Source organism: Chroicocephalus ridibundus, chromosome 9, assembly GCF_963924245.1.
Source record: "Chroicocephalus ridibundus chromosome 9, bChrRid1.1, whole genome shotgun sequence".
In the NCBI taxonomy this organism is placed as follows: Eukaryota; Metazoa; Chordata; class Aves; order Charadriiformes; family Laridae; genus Chroicocephalus; species Chroicocephalus ridibundus.
In genome coordinates, this window is record NC_086292.1 from 13,545,720 (window position 1) to 13,563,851 (window position 18,132).

General features: G+C 41.9%; 1 protein-coding gene across 1 annotated transcript in view; it reads right to left on the reverse strand.

Moving 5' to 3' along the window:
• COL4A6 (collagen type IV alpha 6 chain) overlaps nt 1-18,132 on the reverse strand; it is a 137,374-nt gene that overhangs the window by 24,716 nt on the left and 94,526 nt on the right. Inside the window, exons 8-22 of the mRNA XM_063345456.1 lie at nt 17,886-17,921; nt 17,398-17,460; nt 16,727-16,762; nt 16,563-16,604; nt 12,442-12,534; nt 11,323-11,376; nt 9,864-9,923; nt 8,877-8,921; nt 7,588-7,641; nt 6,184-6,253; nt 5,383-5,493; nt 4,355-4,504; nt 2,662-2,766; nt 1,596-1,756; nt 431-610 (exon numbers count right to left, since the gene is read on the reverse strand). Of these exons, the coding sequence (XP_063201526.1) occupies nt 431-610; nt 1,596-1,756; nt 2,662-2,766; nt 4,355-4,504; nt 5,383-5,493; nt 6,184-6,253; nt 7,588-7,641; nt 8,877-8,921; nt 9,864-9,923; nt 11,323-11,376; nt 12,442-12,534; nt 16,563-16,604; nt 16,727-16,762; nt 17,398-17,460; nt 17,886-17,921 (1,260 nt within the window). The remainder of the gene's footprint in view (nt 1-430; nt 611-1,595; nt 1,757-2,661; nt 2,767-4,354; nt 4,505-5,382; nt 5,494-6,183; nt 6,254-7,587; nt 7,642-8,876; nt 8,922-9,863; nt 9,924-11,322; nt 11,377-12,441; nt 12,535-16,562; nt 16,605-16,726; nt 16,763-17,397; nt 17,461-17,885; nt 17,922-18,132) is intronic.

Here is an 18,132-nt window from a genome sequence, read left to right on the forward strand (position 1 = left end):
TCAAAATGCAGGAAAACTCAGTGACTATTAAGAATAATATTTTATGTTGTACTTGCCAAAATGTAAATACTCCATATCCTGAAAGACATTTACTTTCTTTTTAATTATATGAGATTCTGGTGTGATTTTTCTGTTCCAAGATTTGAGTCATAATTATGCCTACAGTGTCTTATCTTTTAGGACACAACATAAAACAGGTTTAGGGTCTACCCCACTACTGGAAGCTTATCTTTTGACTGGGCAGCCAGAGGTGTAATGAGTGCCAATTCTTAATCCTGACCAAGACAAATTTGTGCTCAGGGACTGTAAACTTTTTGTGTATTTGGAGACTTACTACAGGGCTAATCAGGACTAGTAAGCCAGGGCTTTCTATTGTCTCTGCTCTTCATTCCAATTCTGAAGCACTGCTGCTAAATTAATCTAAACTTACTGGAGGGCCTGGTGGGCCTAGCAAGCCTGGCAGTCCATCCCTGCCAGGGGTTCCCGGGATGCCTGAAGGTCCTCTGGGTGCTGTCGCACCACGGTCCCCACGAGCACCTTTGCCTGTTGCATAGGACGAATCCCCTTTTTCTCCCTTAACGCCTGGAAGACCTTGCTGACCAGCCAAAGCCTACAGATCAAAAGATAAAAAAACAGGAATATGAACATGCAGAGAAAAGGCTTGGCTTCTTAAAAATACCATATGAGGACAGGACACAATGACTGGAGCTAGAAAGAATCTCCAAAGGGTTTCCTATTGTATACATTACACTAAAAAAACCCCATTATTTCCAAATGTTTCAATCAAGTCACTACAGCTTTACAGTGGCAAGTCAAATCCTAGTATATAGCACTATAGTGACAGCAATCTTGGATGGCATCTCGAAACATTACATCACTTATGATATAACAGGGCCCATGTACTGAATTTTCTTCCCTATGACTTGGTGTGCTGCATTTACTGACACTGATAAAGATACTCTGAAGGTAAAAGACCAGTATCTTTACAGACTATGATTTTCAAAAGTAAATACTGTCAATAAGTAATGCTCAGCACTTTGGAAAATCCTGTTTGCTATGGTTGCTGTTTCATAAAAAAAACCAGCTCAACTCTCACTAATGTATTTAGCATACAACAGCTGAAAAGGAGACTGCATCTATGGCACACAGTTTTTATAGCTGTGAGCAATGATGTGAAAAGATCTCACCATTCGATTTCTCAGGTCTTCTCTCCATGCAGATGTACATCTGCTTCCCCAACCAGCCCTCACTTAGGAAGATGCCTCGGTCTAAATCCAAGGGTTGGCCTACAGCCAAGAAGCCCTGGGATGAATAATTGTTACTGTTTTTCTCTTGACTGCTAAATGTGCAATTCTCAGAAATTAAGAACCATTTCTTCTCCCATTTTTTACAGGTGATAATTCTTCTACTTTCAGATTCTTTTCACAGATCAGTTTCTGGATTGTTTTGTTGGGCTCTTTTTTTAAATCCAAACAAGTAGAAGAAATTATGCAAAAAACACATTCTGCTTTCACTACAATCAACATCAGCAACTTGCACACGGGCACTTTTCTCCTTTAATTCATGACAACCAATATAAACTCTTCCTGCCTTACCGGAGGGCCTCGCAGTCCTGGTGCACCCACAGTGCCTGGGTCTCCACCAATGCCCTTAATCCCAGGCACACCAGGGCTTCCTGATGGACCTGGTGGACCTGAGATGCCTTTTAGACCAGCTCTTGTAACTCCTCCATCACAAGCACAATCACCTGCCTCTCCTGGAAAATACAGTCAACACTCCAAACTCAGTTTCATTTGGATCAAGACCCTTTTAGTTGCAAGAGCTCCAAAAGCAGTATTTGACTCAATTAGGACAAAACCATTCTCATACAATTTGATTTTGTAACTACTCTGCTCAGGTGATGTGAGTGTCAAGCAAGTGGAACTCAGGATTTATCCACGTTAATTTCTATGCAATGCCCATCACCAAATTACCATGTGCAGCATCAACTTCTCAGCACTTCTTGACCTCTTTCCAAAGGTTTAGACTCTCCTAAACAGATGGTTTTAGGAGAGTTTTAGGACAGAAGTCTTGTGGTTTTTTAAAGAGATAGTTATATGTCAGAGAAAGCAAATCCATATTCATACTCACAGTAGGTTACAACGACCCTCAGCTGGATATATTTTTTGAATTGTAACTGGCCATGGATCCAAACAACCACAAAGCACAGTGATGTCTGTGTCATCATGGCTTTTGACACCATTTCTGTCACATACTAAGACCCAAATTCTCAGCAATTTTAGCACAGAGGAGAAAAAGAATAAGTTTCTCTGTCATTTCCAACCTATACTGCAAAAAGCAGTGAACAAGATTTTATTTGTAAGTCTCATTACATCTTATGGCTTTCAAGTACAACTAACTTAGCTGATTTTCTGGGTATGAGATGTTTATCTGGTTATTTCCCTGAGCAGAGTAGGAAGTAGAAAATAGGATTTTGCTGGCAGTGCTGGGCACGACTGTCTCTAAACAGTAAAGGCTGATGGCTCCTTTAATACATCTCAACCTCCTGTGATTTGTCATAAAGACACTTCCGCCTCATCCCTTAGGATATTAACCACATGTAAATATGTTTCTGAGGCTCAGTGATTGCTAAAAGTCTCTCTCAAAACAAGAGTCAATTACCTTTGTACCCCTTTGGACCCAAAGCTCCTGGCAACCCTCTTTGTCCAGGCTCTCCTGGGGCCCCAGTCCTTCCATCCAGGATAGTGTCTGGTGGGAATGAAGGGCCTATGTGCAGAAAGAAGGCAAGCAAAAGCCATGAGAAGGCTAGATTTCCAGCTCATTAAATACTTACAATTCAGTTGTGCAACTGTCAGAAACGGCACCGGATCAAACTGCAACTGTGGCAGCTGCACAAGATGGAACTTGGTTGGTATCACAGGCTGCAGACCTCTGCTGTGTGTTTGCTTCTCGCTTCTCACACAGAAAAGCAAAAGCTCTCACAATGTGGATGCAACAGAGCTTCATTCCTCTACTGCTCTACCATTGCACTTTTTCAGAGACTTAACAGTTGGCCGAAGAGCTAACCAAACCACAAACAGGTTGTGTAAAGAAGGGCAAATGACTTAGTTCATGGCAGATGCGCCTTTACAGCACTGGGAGAAGCTGAGACTCATATGGATAGAAGCTGAAGGGACAAATCAATGTACTTGTGATTGTGATGACTAGTTATTGCCCTTTTTGTTGACATAGAAGCTATCATATCTGATAGCTGCTGCTGGCATGGTAGAGTCATCCCCAGGGCTACATGTCTTCTACAAAGCTCCTCGTCTTCTCATTAAGTTGCTGCAGCTCAGGCAAGAGACCAAATGGCAAAAACGGTTAAGGGGACTTTCCCTGTCCCTCACTTTATAACTGCAGGATTATTTTCTACATCTCTTTATATGCTGAACAGAATGAAATATGAGCTGACAGAAACAGCAGTGTAAAGTGATCTGACACAATCTAAAGCCCCTGCGTCTGAAAACCCTTCCCTTAATGACAGCAGTAAGATGGAGTGCTGACCAGCACTCGTCTGATGTTCCATGGAAACAAACTGCAATCATCAGCTAAAAACAGCTACAAGAGCTTTACAGACTCTGCAGAAAAATGAGCCAGGTTTGACTAGCAAACAGTTATTGATAAGAGAGCACTTATTTCTTCTCCATAGAAAATCATTTCATCAGACCATGCTTATTGGCTCCATCACTGGAGTGTGCCCTCTTTTGAAAGGTTGACTCTCACAAATAAAAAAGGTTGTTTGAACTCTGTTTATGGCAGAATGGTAAAACACAAGGTTTGTGTAAAATCAACCCTTTTCATGTAATACTGAATTTCTGAGGAAAACAAAACAACGCATAATTAATCCAATCAGGGAATCCATACAGATGAAAAATGTAAAAATGAAATCACATTTCCTTAGGTCTGAAAACTCTCTCTTCAGGCATCTTATCTGACTCCTGGTACCCAAAATACCTACTCACAAGACTTAGACATTTACCGCAGGTACTCACAAGGTCATGGTCTATTTTTTATCTAAGCCAGTAGGAGACTAGCCTAGAACTTCAAAGTCCTCTGTGTCATAAATTGTGTCTACACAACCTTGTGCTTCAGTCTCTCAGGCTACCACTCTAACAATAATTAGCTATATTTTCTTACTTCAGAGATACTTCATATGTTTGAGGTTGTGAGTTAACCATCACAATGAGGTGTCAACCAAACATTTAAGATTTACAGATGAATAATCCTCACTGGCAAAGAAATAAATATATAAGTGATTATTTCTCTTGTTTCACTCTAAATCCAATATTAATATAGCTGTTAAAAATATACGTACGTGGTAAACCAGGCAATCCTGGTGCTCCTGGCAGACCTGGTAAACCAACTCTGCCGGGAGTGCCTGGTAATCCAATCGTTGCTCTTCCTGGTTCTCCCACTTCACCCTTCACACCTGGAACACCTGGAGACCCTCCAGGGCCCTTTCCATCTAGACAACAATGACACAATGAGCAGCTCTTCTCCATCAGCAAACATGTTCTAGTGTTTTTAATATTATGAAAATTACCATTGTACCCTGAACTGAAACCATGTTAGCACAGAACAATTTATAATTGAACACAAACGAAACCTTACTAATTAGAAGCACCCACTGGCTCCCATTTACACAATCCTTCAGTCATCCAAAAAACTTCACAGGGCTGCATTTAAGTCCCACTGATCAGTTAGACATTTAACTATGTAAGACTGTGGTTTATTTATTTTCTAATTTCCTTTGAGTGAGATAATTTCCTTGGTAGTTCCTAGTCTCTGGATCATTGCAGGCCAGGACTTCACAGATGACATTCAAGTGAAACAGAAACTTCGACGTGATATCTTTGATGGGACAAATGAGTTCCACCTACAGTGGGTTTATCTAGCCAATCTGTTAGCTCTCTATTGCAAATATGAAAAGTAATTTTAAAACAAAAATTTCAAAAACATTTGCTATTATTTAAAATAGCGATTTAAATTATTTAAAATTTAAAATATTTAAAACAGGAAAGGCAATCAACTCATTTGAAATGGAAATCAATCAACAACCTCCTGCGTACACTGCTACACCACATTGTCACACCTAAAGATTTACCTGGGCTGTAATCATTGTGGGACTAATTCTGCTCCCATCCAAGTCAACATACTTGGTTTCATCCCTGTGTGTCATCCCTGCCTCCTATGTCTCATACAGCAGCCTGCAAATCAGCCAGCTGAAGGAGCAGGGAGAGGCTTGCTCCAATACCTTCACCATCTTCAGGCCACTACCCAGATTCTTCTCAGCAACAAACACAGAAAACAGCCTGCTAAGGGCACTGTCAGCAGCTGCTTTACCTCTCTCCAGGCCTGGAAACCCTGGAGCTCCTGGAAGGCCTGGTAAACCACTGATCCCTTCGTCTCCTGGAGGACCAGGTATTCCCGGGTTTCCAGGGTCGCCCGGTGCACCTATTAGACAAATACAGAAAAACAAGGAGGAAAATCTCATGAGAAGTTCTGCTGAAAGACTCTGTTCAGTCAACTACCCTGGTGGCCACTGATCTCATTGACAGCAAAGGTTGCAAAGGTTAGTCAAAGTTAAAAACAGGGAAAAATTCCTCCTGACCTGTTAGAGGTTGTTTCAAACTTGACTGCATGTGAAAGAGGAAGAATAGGAGAGATCATACAATTTGTCCCCTTACCTTTATAGCTTCAGAGACTCTTCCAATCCAGATCTTATTCAGCTGTGGCATTAATTAAGCTAATTTTCTCAACAATATTCTTACCACATTGAATGACAAATAATAGCAGAGTGACATTCAGAGCACCCATTTCCAAGCAACACAAGGAAGACATTTTTCCTTAGTACACTGAAGAAAGAGATGCAGGTAGACACACAGCACTTCCCCATGCCTACACACAATCAGCCTCCCAGGCACTAAATTTTGTTCTGCCTTGAAACATATCGTTCTCCAGTGTGGGGACGACATTGAGACCTAACGTACCAGTATGCCAACAATACAGAAATTAAATAAAAAATAACAAGGGATGGCTTAGACCCAATACACAATGTGGAAAAGTGGTAAAATAGAGGAAGAAGGAAAGCTGGATCAGAAAAAGTGCTTTAGACTAGTTCCAAAACAAAACAGAAACGTGTACCTGAAATCACTACACCTTCCCTGTCAATAACGATAGGAGGGCCTGGGGGACCGATGTCACCTAATTCACCCTGTTAGAAGAAAACAGATTCACGCCACATTCAGGTGAGTGATGGAGAGGAAGACAGCTTGTCAGGAAACAGATTCTATTATGGTAGCAATGTCTGTGGTCATTCACTGACTAATCACCATTCTTTGTCTTGGTGAAAAATTCACTTTGTTCTTCTGCTATTCACTGTCATCTGCTGTCCTGACTTACCTACTTCCTGTCTGATGAAACTGATGGCCGCTTCAGATAAAGTGTTTGCAACTATCCAGCTATCCTCTGAAGGCATCCTATTATCTTAATAGGAAGCACGGGCACGTATATACATACCATGTGGACTGGAGACCAGTTATCGTATCAGCACATTGACCAATATCAGGTAGATCATATTTGTTCACTTTGTGGTAAAAGCAAGAAACCTGCTATGAACACACCAGTTTTTAAAAGCATTCATCCCTGCAGCTATCTGTTGCCTTGGAATCCTGAATTTCAATAATAGGAGCTTCCAGGAAAATGTATCCCTCCATAAAACCATACAAGTAGAACAAGAAAGTTGTGACAAACTGCAGTATCATTCCTTCCTCTCACTCTAACATAGTACCAAATCCTCTTTGAAATAGCAAGTGTTTCCAAACTGCCATCATATTTATAATACAAAAACCATGCAGTGAGCCAAGGCAGTGCACACTGTTGCTTCTTCCAGTAATACTCCTCTGTGCCTAAACTTCTACTACTCCTTCTTCCATATGCTCTGCACAAAAAAAGCCCTTCATTACTTGCATTTCACTTGTCTTCCAACCATATACCAATCTTGGTGGCAGAGAAGTGTCTTTCACAGCAAACTACCATCCAGTCATTTGCCACTCAGTTTCCAGATGTCTGGCTGCCCAAGTTGTGAGACACCCAGAAGATGTCTGCTGTGCTTTGCCTACCTCCAGTACAAGAAATTGAACACGTTATTTTCAGGCATGTCAATACTTGAAGGTCTGTGATCTAAGACTTCAGATAGCCTTGGCAACTATTTAACATCCACTTACTTCTATTTAACCTTGCCTCAATTGTCCAGTGGCTATGGCGTTGGTGTAAGGATAAAGGATACCAGAGAGACTAGACCTACAACTCTAAGTAATGAAGTTACATGAATGAACATTGTAAAGGTATTAAAATAGCCAAGTGTTCATTGTTCAGCAACCACTCAGTTTTATCCTTAACAATAAAGAAAATAAGGAACGGAAACATACTGAAAATTACAGTGATACAGAGGTAAAGAAGACATTTGTCTGGGGCAATGATAACTTATTTATTCATGCAAATATCTTTAAAAGAGCAATGCTTTAGTATTTTCATGTGAGAAGTTACCTTCATGCCTTCGCCTCCATCCAGTCCTGGGTAGCCCGGAACACCTGGATGACCCTGCAAAGTCACACATGGGAACACTTTTACACAGTGAGACAATAAGACAGTCTCAGTGTTAGCTGAGACATCTGCAGTTCCTGGACTTGAATCACAAATCTAATGCATTGTCCTACCAAACATTTGAAGAAGAAATAAAGAAAGAGAAAGCTGATGGCATCAATTTCTCAGCACTCACAAAATACCACAGCTCCTTTAGACCTCCTTGTGCTGTAAAGATGGTGAGAACTTGTGAGCAGGCACGAGGGTGTTCAAATCAGGAGGACACCTTGGAGTTCTCACAGAACCATAGAAATGCTTGCGGACCGAGGAGTCTAAAACATTATTTTCTTTGTCCCCTACACTTTCCCCTCCAGGCTGTTCCCCCTCCAACAAATTATTGGCACCAAAACACTTGAAGTGACAATGGGAGATCCAGCTCTCCAGCTATCCATTTCCTGGTAGTGCTCTCACGGACACCAAAATTCCCCTTCTGGGTGCGTGACTGGAAATCTACACAGAAGCGATCTACTGTTCTCTGTTGGGTAATGTATTCAACCTAGCCCAGTATGGATTGCAAATCCCACTGCCACTGCAGACAAAATGGGATATTCCAAGAGCTCTGGAGCAGGGAGCCTTAACTTGAAACCTTGCCTGTGATTCTGAAGTCTTGGACAACTGTAGACCCCAATGTAGCCTATATACAGTATTGTTGAGAAACTTGTCATAAAGGGCTTGGTTTTAATCATGTAATTTTAACATATAGATGTGAGTTAGATTATATTGGAGATACCATCACCTTCAGTATATCTTGAAAAGCACATACAGAAAATAAAATATACAAGAAGGTGACTGAACTCCAGGCTGCAAAATGAAAATTGTATTTCTGAAAGTTGCTTTCTTGAACAACTTCCACTGTTTTATCTGCAAGTGGAAAGGCTTTAACACCCTGTGGAAGTGGAAGGCCATTTCCAGCCCCAAAAGGGGAGAAGTGGGAGAGTTGATTGTTCCAGGAGGGAACGTACAATTTCCAACCTGTGGAGGTGGTCCTCTGAATACGTAGAGATAACTAGAGAGACACTTAAAGGGATCTAGAGTTTTATGTGGACTTTCTAGTTAGCTCTCACTAGTTTAATAAGGCAGGTGCACTCATCCATCAGAGAACTTCAAGCTACTAGATAACACACTCAGCAGATCTTAAGCAGTTAGACGGCTTCTGTAATTGTAAGTACAGTAAAAAATAAAAGAAATCTCACCTTTCTCCCTGGAATCCCATCAGATCCATCCAGTCCCAAAAGACCCTAGAACAGCAAAAAAACATTAACTTTCTGAAGCTTCATCTCAGTCTGTTCTTATTACATCAGGCTCCATATACCTCATCACCAAAGAATGAAAATGTAAAACTTTCAAAAGGAGAAGCTACCACTGATTTTCCGTATATCCCAAATATTAATGATTAAAAGAATTCAGCAAAATAATTAATGAAAGAAGCCTTATCTTCTTTAGCCATTGCCTTTCTAATTGGCAGTTCAAGTTAAAGAAGTCGTCGTGTCTCAACTTACTAGGAAGTTAGATAGGTAGTTTGTAATTATAAAGCCATGAAACTTAATGCAATCAAGACTTTTTATCTTGAGAATTTATTCTGCGCATGCAGAACAGAATGTCTTGGTCTTCCTGTTGTGTATAAGCATGGCTCTGCAGAGTCATGGTGGTTTAAAGAATCTATGGCTGGCATGTGATTGAGCATGCTGTTAGCTCCCACATTCATTGACTAGTTAAACCAACATCTCTTGCCAGCTTGCCCATTTCTTCCCCAAACATCTATCTCTGTTCTCTCGTGGATGGTTCTGGCACTGGTTAAGACTCCCCTGAAGCCCCTGCAAGGCCTCTTTATTATCTTCATTTGGACCTCCTGCAAGCTTCCTTTTTTGTGAATCTTTCAAAAAAGCTGGAAAAACACAGGCCCTGCAGAATCAAGCCCTGCAGTAACCAGTCCTCCACTAAATACTTCCGTATGATTTTCTTGGGCTGCCTTGTCTGTATATATCTTTCATCTCACCTTTAATCTGCAGCTTTACTGAGATAAGTACTATCTATTCGTTCTGTTGTTGTAAGGTGCTGGCTACTATAGGACTCAGTCCTATGTCCGAGACTCCTACGTGGTTTGGGAATGCTTTTGTTGATGAAAGGCCCATTTCATGTGTTTGAGAACAGGCACTTAAGAACTTTGTAAAGTTACCTACCCTGGCACCCGGTAAGCCAGGCACACCTTTTTCTCCTTTTTCTCCAACACCTCCAAAACCCTGAGGAAAAATGTCAACATTAAATCTGTGATCTGCCTGGAATTGAATAGCACAGCCCTAAGACAAAATGAGCACAAATCCACCCATTAATATAAACAGTACAACAGAGAGACAAGGGGAACTGAGTATTTCTGCTGGGACTCTTTGGCCCCAGAAAGAAAACCTGTATCAGACTTGGCAGTACATACAGTATATTATCTTCCTCATTCCCCATGATTTCCATCCATTTAAACCATGGCACATGTCTCGGTAGCAAATGCAAGTAACCCCATCCTATCAACAGCAAAGTCCTGCAACTGCTACTCTGTATTGTATTCTACATTTAGAAATTATTTCAAATCTCATTTCTTAACAGCAGCAGCTCAAGGGAGTGCTTAGAGAACCCTTTTTAATTTCTAAAGCCTAAGAATGACACAAAACGAGCATTTTCACGCTCAACATTTGGTGGTTTTCCCACTCACCAAGAAGTATCAAATCCAGAGACAGAACACCAGGATTTAATTTCAGTGAGAGTTACAGTAGTTAAGCAATTTTCAGGCTTCAATCTTGAAATATCTTATGGCTGTGGTTAAGTTCACACATATGTTCAATCCCATCAGCTTCAATGGGCCTCTTGTGATGCATAAAGCTAAACGCGCACAAAATGGAACAAGTCCAGAAAGACTAATAACAAACTGTGCTTCATGTACAGGTTTTCCTTGCACGTCTTTCTACGAAGAACATCTGTACGTTGAAGAAACTGGCAAACAATTTATCTTATTAGTCAGAAGTTCCTCAAAATATTTATTCTCTAAACTTATTGAAATAACCTGTGTTTACAAAAGGTTATAAACTGGAAAACAGTTCTCTGGAATCCAGGGATAAATTGTTGTTCTTGATTCATACAGAGAAGATGCTACTCATTCTTGAGTTTATGAACACTAATGTTAAACAGCCTAGTTTAAAACTGGACATATAAAGACAGACAGAAAGATCTGCATGTGCTTTACAACTTTAAAGTAAAATAACAAAATGTTTAGACATAATTAAAGGAATAAAAAATAGATTTTTTTAAAAAATATATGTCTAGCTCTCTGTGGCACATCAAGAAACGCTGCCATCAAGTGGCTGTGTACAGGGTATGTTTACTTGCAGGTCTCCTCTGCAAACTACAGATCACACGTACTGAAATGATGAATGCTTTGTCACATCTAAAGCAGGACAGCATTATCTTCTTTGTATCTCCAGGAAAAAAACCCTATCAGTTACACTCTTCAAAAAGTCTTGTGGACGTTTTAATCAGATTTTCAAAGTCCTCTGGTGCCTAAAAGCTCCTGTATAGACCTTGTGAGCTATTCAGAGGATGTTGAACCATCTAATCCATATTAGGCCTATATTAAAAACTCTCCTCTGTCCTTACCGGCATGCCAGGCAATCCTTTGTCTCCAGGGAATCCTTGAGGGCCTGGCTCACCCTGACAAGGGGAAGACAGGCAAACACAATAAATCACCGTGCCCGTGAAAGCAAGACTTTCCCCAATCCACCCATCGTGCTCCTGACTCCTAAAGTAAGGCCTTGCAATTTGTTTGTCAGCAAGTATACTCGATTTGTATCATCATGTGCCACACACAGTGTCTCTCAGCACAGTGCCAGTGCATGCAATGGATTGTCTGTGGCCCTTTCCCATGGCTTCAAAGACCGCGACTTGGGAGCTGTTGTTCCACTGTCCTCCACCGCTAGAAGTCAAACTAGAAGCATTTCATATTGTCATTGAGGGAATTGGAACATGCACAGTACTTCATAGGAAGCAGCAAAATAACACGTGGTGAGATAGCATAATGTCCTCATAATCCTGCTTACAAATTCAAGAGTGAGCCTAAAGGAATGGCGCTTGTTTTTACATCACGCTAATGTATCTCCACCAAGTAAGACAATAACTCTCATGACTTATGCAGGGGCTTGGGCAAGCTCAGACGGGGCTCCCAAACCAGCCTGTATAGGTTCCAGGTTAATTCAGTATGCCTAAATTTCATGCATGTAGAGAATTTTTAACTCAAGATCCACGCAACTTTTATAAAACCATTGATGACTTAAGTATGTATCTCAGTAAATGCCAGAATAATAAAGGAGAGAAATCTGTTTATTTCAGAGTAGTGTGCATCATAACCAAAGCAAGAGAGCTGGATGGAGCTTTTTATTTATTTTTTCTAAATCAATTTGTGGTTTTTTTCTTCAGTTGACACAATTTTACAGGTCCAGCAGAAACAAACTATGGTTCATTTATTTTTAGGATTAATGATTAAAAACTTCAAATAGCTTTCAGATTTCTCCTTCTGAGATGTATGCATTCTCCAGTGGTCCACAATGCTCCGAGCTAAGACTATTTTTATTCAATAGCCATCTGGCAGATTAAACTAGTACAGAAAATTATTTTAATTTGGAAATATAATAGCTCTCACTCTTCAGTAATCTCATTCAGCCTTGAACGAAGGAGCATGTTGAGGTGAGGGGGGTGGGGTTCTAAACTGATTTTACAGACCTTTTCTCCTTGCTTCCCTTTTGGAAATCCCATGAATTCCAGTATTCCAGTGGATGGTGGGGGACCTGGAGGGCCAGGCAGCCCTACATCACCCTGTTGGCAAAAGTGGAAGCTGTTAACATTGGCAGAACATGTTTGATTTCCTACAAAAGTGGCTTGCAGATCAGAAGAGGGCCACACTAATTATATCCCATGTACATAATACCTGTGTGCCTGAATGCTGGCACAGGAGTCATGCCAGCATGTCAGGGAAGTCAAAATATCAGACTGAAAACTAAGATGAACAAAATGCTTTAAAACTGTTTCAGAAGAGTTATGGATACAAAACATGGCAAGAAGACAAAAAACAAAAGTCTCAGCTTTTAAATCAACAGGAAAACATTCCAGAAAAACTTTGAGGAGAAATATGAAAGAAAGGACAACAATAATTAGAAATGTAGAATGCTGAGAACCAATTTTAGGGTTATTTATTATATTTATATTTATAATATTTAGGGTTAGCAGGGCTTATTCATAAGGCTTTAAACTAGGTTTGATGGGGGATGGGGCCGAAACCAGGATCACAAAAGTGGTGCCTGGGAGCAACACAGCAGTGTTCATGGGTAAAAGTGATAGCAAGGTCTTGCAGCCTGTCTCAGCGATGGTGGGGGATAGTGAATTGTGTGGCAGCATAGACACAAGGAGTGGTGATAATTTGGTAACTACAGTAGTGTCCGAGAATGATCAGGTGCAAATCAGGGCCTGTCCCCCCAAGAAAGTGGCAGGACAATTAACCCAACTGAAGTGCATCTACACTAATGCACGCAGCATGGGGAATAAGCAGGACGAGCTGGAGGCCATCGTGCAGCCTGGAAACTATGATGTGGTTGCCATCACAGAAACGTGGTGGGAAGACACACACAAGTGGAGTGCTGTAATTGATGGCTACCAGCTTTTCAGAAGAGATAGGCAAGGGAAGAGAGGTGGTGGGGTGGCCCTCTATGTTAGGGGCGGTTTTGAATGTCTAGAACTCAACAGTGTGAATGACAGTGTTGAGCGTGTATGGATAAAAATCAAGGGGAAGGCCAACAAGGCAGATATCGTGATGGGAGTTTGTTATAGACCCCCTAATCAGGATGTAGAAACCGATGAAGTATTCTATAAGCGGCTGGCAGAGGTCTCACGATCATCTGCCCTTGTTCTTGTGGGGGATTTCAACTTCCCAGATGTCTGCTGGGAATACTACACAGCAGAGAGGGAACAGTCCCGGAGGTTCCTGGAGTGTGTGGAAGACAACTTCCTAACACAGCTGGTGAAGGAACCTACTAGGGGAAGTGCCCTACTTGACCTACTGTTTGTTAATAGAGAAGGTCTTGTGGGGGATGTAAAGGTTGGAGGTCGTCTTGGGCAGAGTGACCATGAAATGACAGAGTTTTCAATTCTTGGTGAAGGGAGGCGGGGAGCCAGCAAAACTGCCACCTTGGATTTCCGAAGGGCAGACCTTAACCTGTTTAGGAGCATGGTTGAGAGCGTCCCTTGGGAGGCAGTTTTGAAGAGCAAAGGTGCCCAGGAAGGCTGGTCATACTTCAAGCAGGTGCTCTTAGAAGCACAGGAGAAGGCCATCCCCATGTCCCGAAAGACGAGCTGACGGGGAAGGCGGCCAGCCTGGCTAAATAGAGAGCTTTGGCTGGACCTCAGGAAAAAAAGGAAGGCTTACATTCTCTGGAAAAGGGGCTTAGCAACTTATGAGGATTATCAAGATATAACAAAGCTATGCAGGGGGAAGATTAGAAGGGCCAAAGCTCAATCAGAACTCAGCTTGGCCACTGCAGTTAAAGACAACAAGAAGAGATTTTTCCAGTATATCAACAGAAAAAGGAAGACTAGGGAAAATATAGGTCCACTGATGAATGAGACGGGTGCCCTAGTGGTGGAAGACACAGAGAAGGCAGAGTTACTGAATGCCTTCTTTTCTTCGGTCTTCACTGATAAAGCCGTCCCTCACGAATCCCATAACCTGGAGGCAAGGGGGAAGGTCGGGAGAGAGGAAGACCTTCCCTTAGTTGAGGAGGACCGGGTCAGAGACCACTTGGCCAAGCTGGACATTCATAAATCCATGGGCCCTGACGAGATGCACCCGCGAGTGCTGAGAGAGCTGGCAGATGTTATCGCTTGACCACTCTCCATTGTCTTTGCAAGGTCATGGGGAACAGGAGAGGTGCCTGAGGACTGGAGGAAGGCTGACATCACTCCAATCTTCAAAAAAGGCAAGAAGGAGGACCCAGGGAACTACAGGCCGGTTAGTCTCACCTCTGTCCCTGGGAAGGTAATGGAGCGACTCATTCTGGATGTCATCTCCAAACACATAGAGGAACAGGAAGTTATTGGAAGTGGTCAGCATGGATTTACCAAGGGCAAATCATGCCTGACCAATCTGATAGCTTTCTATGATGTTATAACGGGTTGGCTGGATGAGGGGAGAGCCGTAGATGTCATCTACCTTGACCTTAGCAAGGCTTCTGACACTGTCTCCCATAACATCCTCATTTGGAAGCTGAGGAAGTATGGGCTAGACGAGGTGACAGTGAGGTGGATCGAGAGCTGGCTGAGTGACAGAACTCAGAGGGTTGTGATCAGCGGCACAGAGTCCAGTTGGAGGCCTGTAACGAGTGATGTCCCTCAGGGGTCAATACTTGGACCAATTTTGTTCAATATATTCATTAATGACCTAGATGAGGGGACAGAGTGTATCCTCAGCAAGTTTGCTGATGATACCAAGCTGGGAGGGGTGGCCGACACTCCAGAGGGCCGTGCTGCCATCCAGCGTGACCTGGACAGGCTGGAGAGCTAAGCAGAGAAGAACCAAATGAGGTTCAACAAAAGCAAGTGTAGGGTCCTGCACCTGGGAAGGAAGAATGCCAAACACCAGTATAGGTTAGGGGCGGACATGCTGGGAAGCAGCTCTGAGGAGAAGGATCTGGGGGTCCTGGTAGACAGCAAATTATCCATGAGCCAGCAGTGTGCCCTTGTTGCCAAGAAGGCCAACGGCATCCTGGGCTGCATAGGGAAGACTGTGGCCAGTAGGTCGAGGGAGGTCATTCTCCCCCTCTACTCTGCACTGGTGAGGCCACAACTGGAGTACTGCGTCCAGTTTTGGGCTCCCCAGTTCAAGAGAGACAGGGAACTACTGGAGCGAGTCCAGCGTAGGGCAACAAAGATGATTATGGGACTGGAGCACCTCCCTTATGAGGAAAGGCTGAAAGAGCTGGGTGGGACTCTTTAGCCTGGAGAAGAGAAGGTTGAGGGGGGACCTGGTTAATGTTTACAAGTATCTAAAGGGTGGGTTTAAGGAGGATGGAGCCAGACTCTTTTCAGTGGTTCCCAGTGACAGGACAAGGGGCAATGGGCACAAGCTGGAACATAGAAAGTTCCGTTCAAATACACGGAAAAACTTCTTTATGGTGAGGGTGACAGAGCACTGGAACAGGCTGCCCAGGGAGGTTGTGGAGTCCCCTTCTCTGGAGATTTTCAAGACCCGCCTGGATGCAGCCCTGAGGGATGTGCTTTAGGCAATCCTGCTCTAGCAGGGGAGTTGGACTAGATGATCTCTAGAGGTCCCTTCCAACTCTGAAGATTCCGTGATTACGTGAATTTTAACAGAAGCAGAATCAAGTCCCACACTGAGAACTTTGAGAAGCCCCATTATGTCAGTGTAAATTCTCACAGACTGCAGGACACCCATTTAGGGTCGTGAGTCTATAAATAACACATTGCTCTATCCAAAGAATAATATGAAAGCCAAAAAGAATCAAGTTAGTAGAATAATTCAATACTGAAAGACAGAGATTCAAAAGATGTCTAAGGACCTTATGTCTCAATAACCATGAAAATACTGTGCTGAATTGAGATTTTTCCCTTCCCTCTCTTCATCCAGAAAAAGCTCCCATCCTTTTTTCGTGTACCAACAGATAAGGAACCAGCAAGACTCTTTAGTATTTGGACTGTCAATAAGTCCAAGAGAAGAAAAGAAAAAGGAAAAGAAGAAAATGCTAGAATCTACCCACTTTCTAGAGGATCAAGCTATGATGGAACACTGGAGTATTACTTCATGCTCTTTCCATAACAGAAGAAGTTTCACCTACCTTTTCTCCTTTCTCTCCTTGAAAGCCTAATCCCATGTTACCCTAGGAGAGAAAAAAAACGATGAATGAATAATAAAACAACAGCATCACCATCATCTATGCCCACAGCACTGTTAAAGCCAACAATCGGGTGTAGAAAGAAGACAGGAAAGGTAGGTACTCACTTTTGGACCTGGTTGCCCAGGGGGACCCATTGGACCCTAAATATGGACAAGATCAAGATTTTATTTCTTTTGACTTAATTAGGATGCATATAATTGGAGCAATGCTGGGATCTCCAGTGGTATCTGAACTTTCACCTCTTGCCCCCAAAGCAAAAGTAACTGATAGACATGATCTTCAAGTCAAGTAATAGACATCATAGCTCTTTGGCACAGTGGTTAATTAAGAGCAAACTTCAATTTTAAAGCAACAAACAGGTAGTTCATTTTTACCTCTGCCAAATGGAAACTCTTCTTGTATTATCTTGAAGAAGCAACTCTTTAGCATCTTTCAAGGTGACAAAGGCTGCAAACATGCAGAGGTCAGCATATTCCTTCTAGTACCGAGATGAGGAAGTGCTCAGAACAGTATAATGTCATGTTCGTAGTCAGCACTCTAGGGCTTTGCTGGAGCCCTCATTCATGAGCACTGCTCTGAGCACCGCTCAAGAGAGGAGCTTTCTCTCTTGTGAGTAGATTAAACTATCTAAGTTCAAGTATTCTGTGCTTGAAGTCAGCTGTGCTCAGTTCTTTTAACTGCACACACACTTTTGTTCATTGTTGTGACACAAGGAGGGAAAATTGAAAACATTTTGAACTGTTCTATCAACAAGTGCAAGGGCTGAGTCTCTTACCTGCAAACCTGGTAATCCTATAGGGCCTGCAGAACCTATTGGACCTGGAAACCCTTTTGGGCCCTATAAGAACATAGGATAAATACAGAATGTGTAGTACTTAACCCATCAAATCTCAACCAAAGACAAAGTGAGTCTCAGGAAACATTAAGTAATATCCCCTAATTAAGTATGCAAAATTAAATACTATAACAAACCATTTCATATTGTTAGATGTATTTTGAAAATCAGTGTTACAGAGTTCAATGGTAGAAGGGAGTTTGATTTGAAAAAGGAAAAATGGAAGAGATAATAGCAAAAATCTGACTTCCTCTACCATAATGTGGATCCACTCATACCGTTACAAAGCTGGAATTGCTCATGCTACTCGTATCACACATATAAATGCATGGCCCACTAATTTGAAAAGTTTCCTTGAGAACCAATACAAGAAAAATTACCTACTTAATATTCTTTAAAATCACCATTCCCCAAATTAAGTAACTTACAGAAATTCCATCCAATCCAGGAAGACCATTTTCTCCCTAAAAATTACAAATGCATGAATAAAAATTACACTATGTTATTGCAACAAACTATAAGGAATATTACTTTTTGTATAAACAGAAATCTCTGCTGTTAGTTAATATTAGATCAATTGTAAATGGGAAAATATGTTGACACCTCTGCTTCCATATTTAAATTGGGTAACGGACAGATTCCAAAACCCTGGAGAAGTTACAACCATTTTATTTA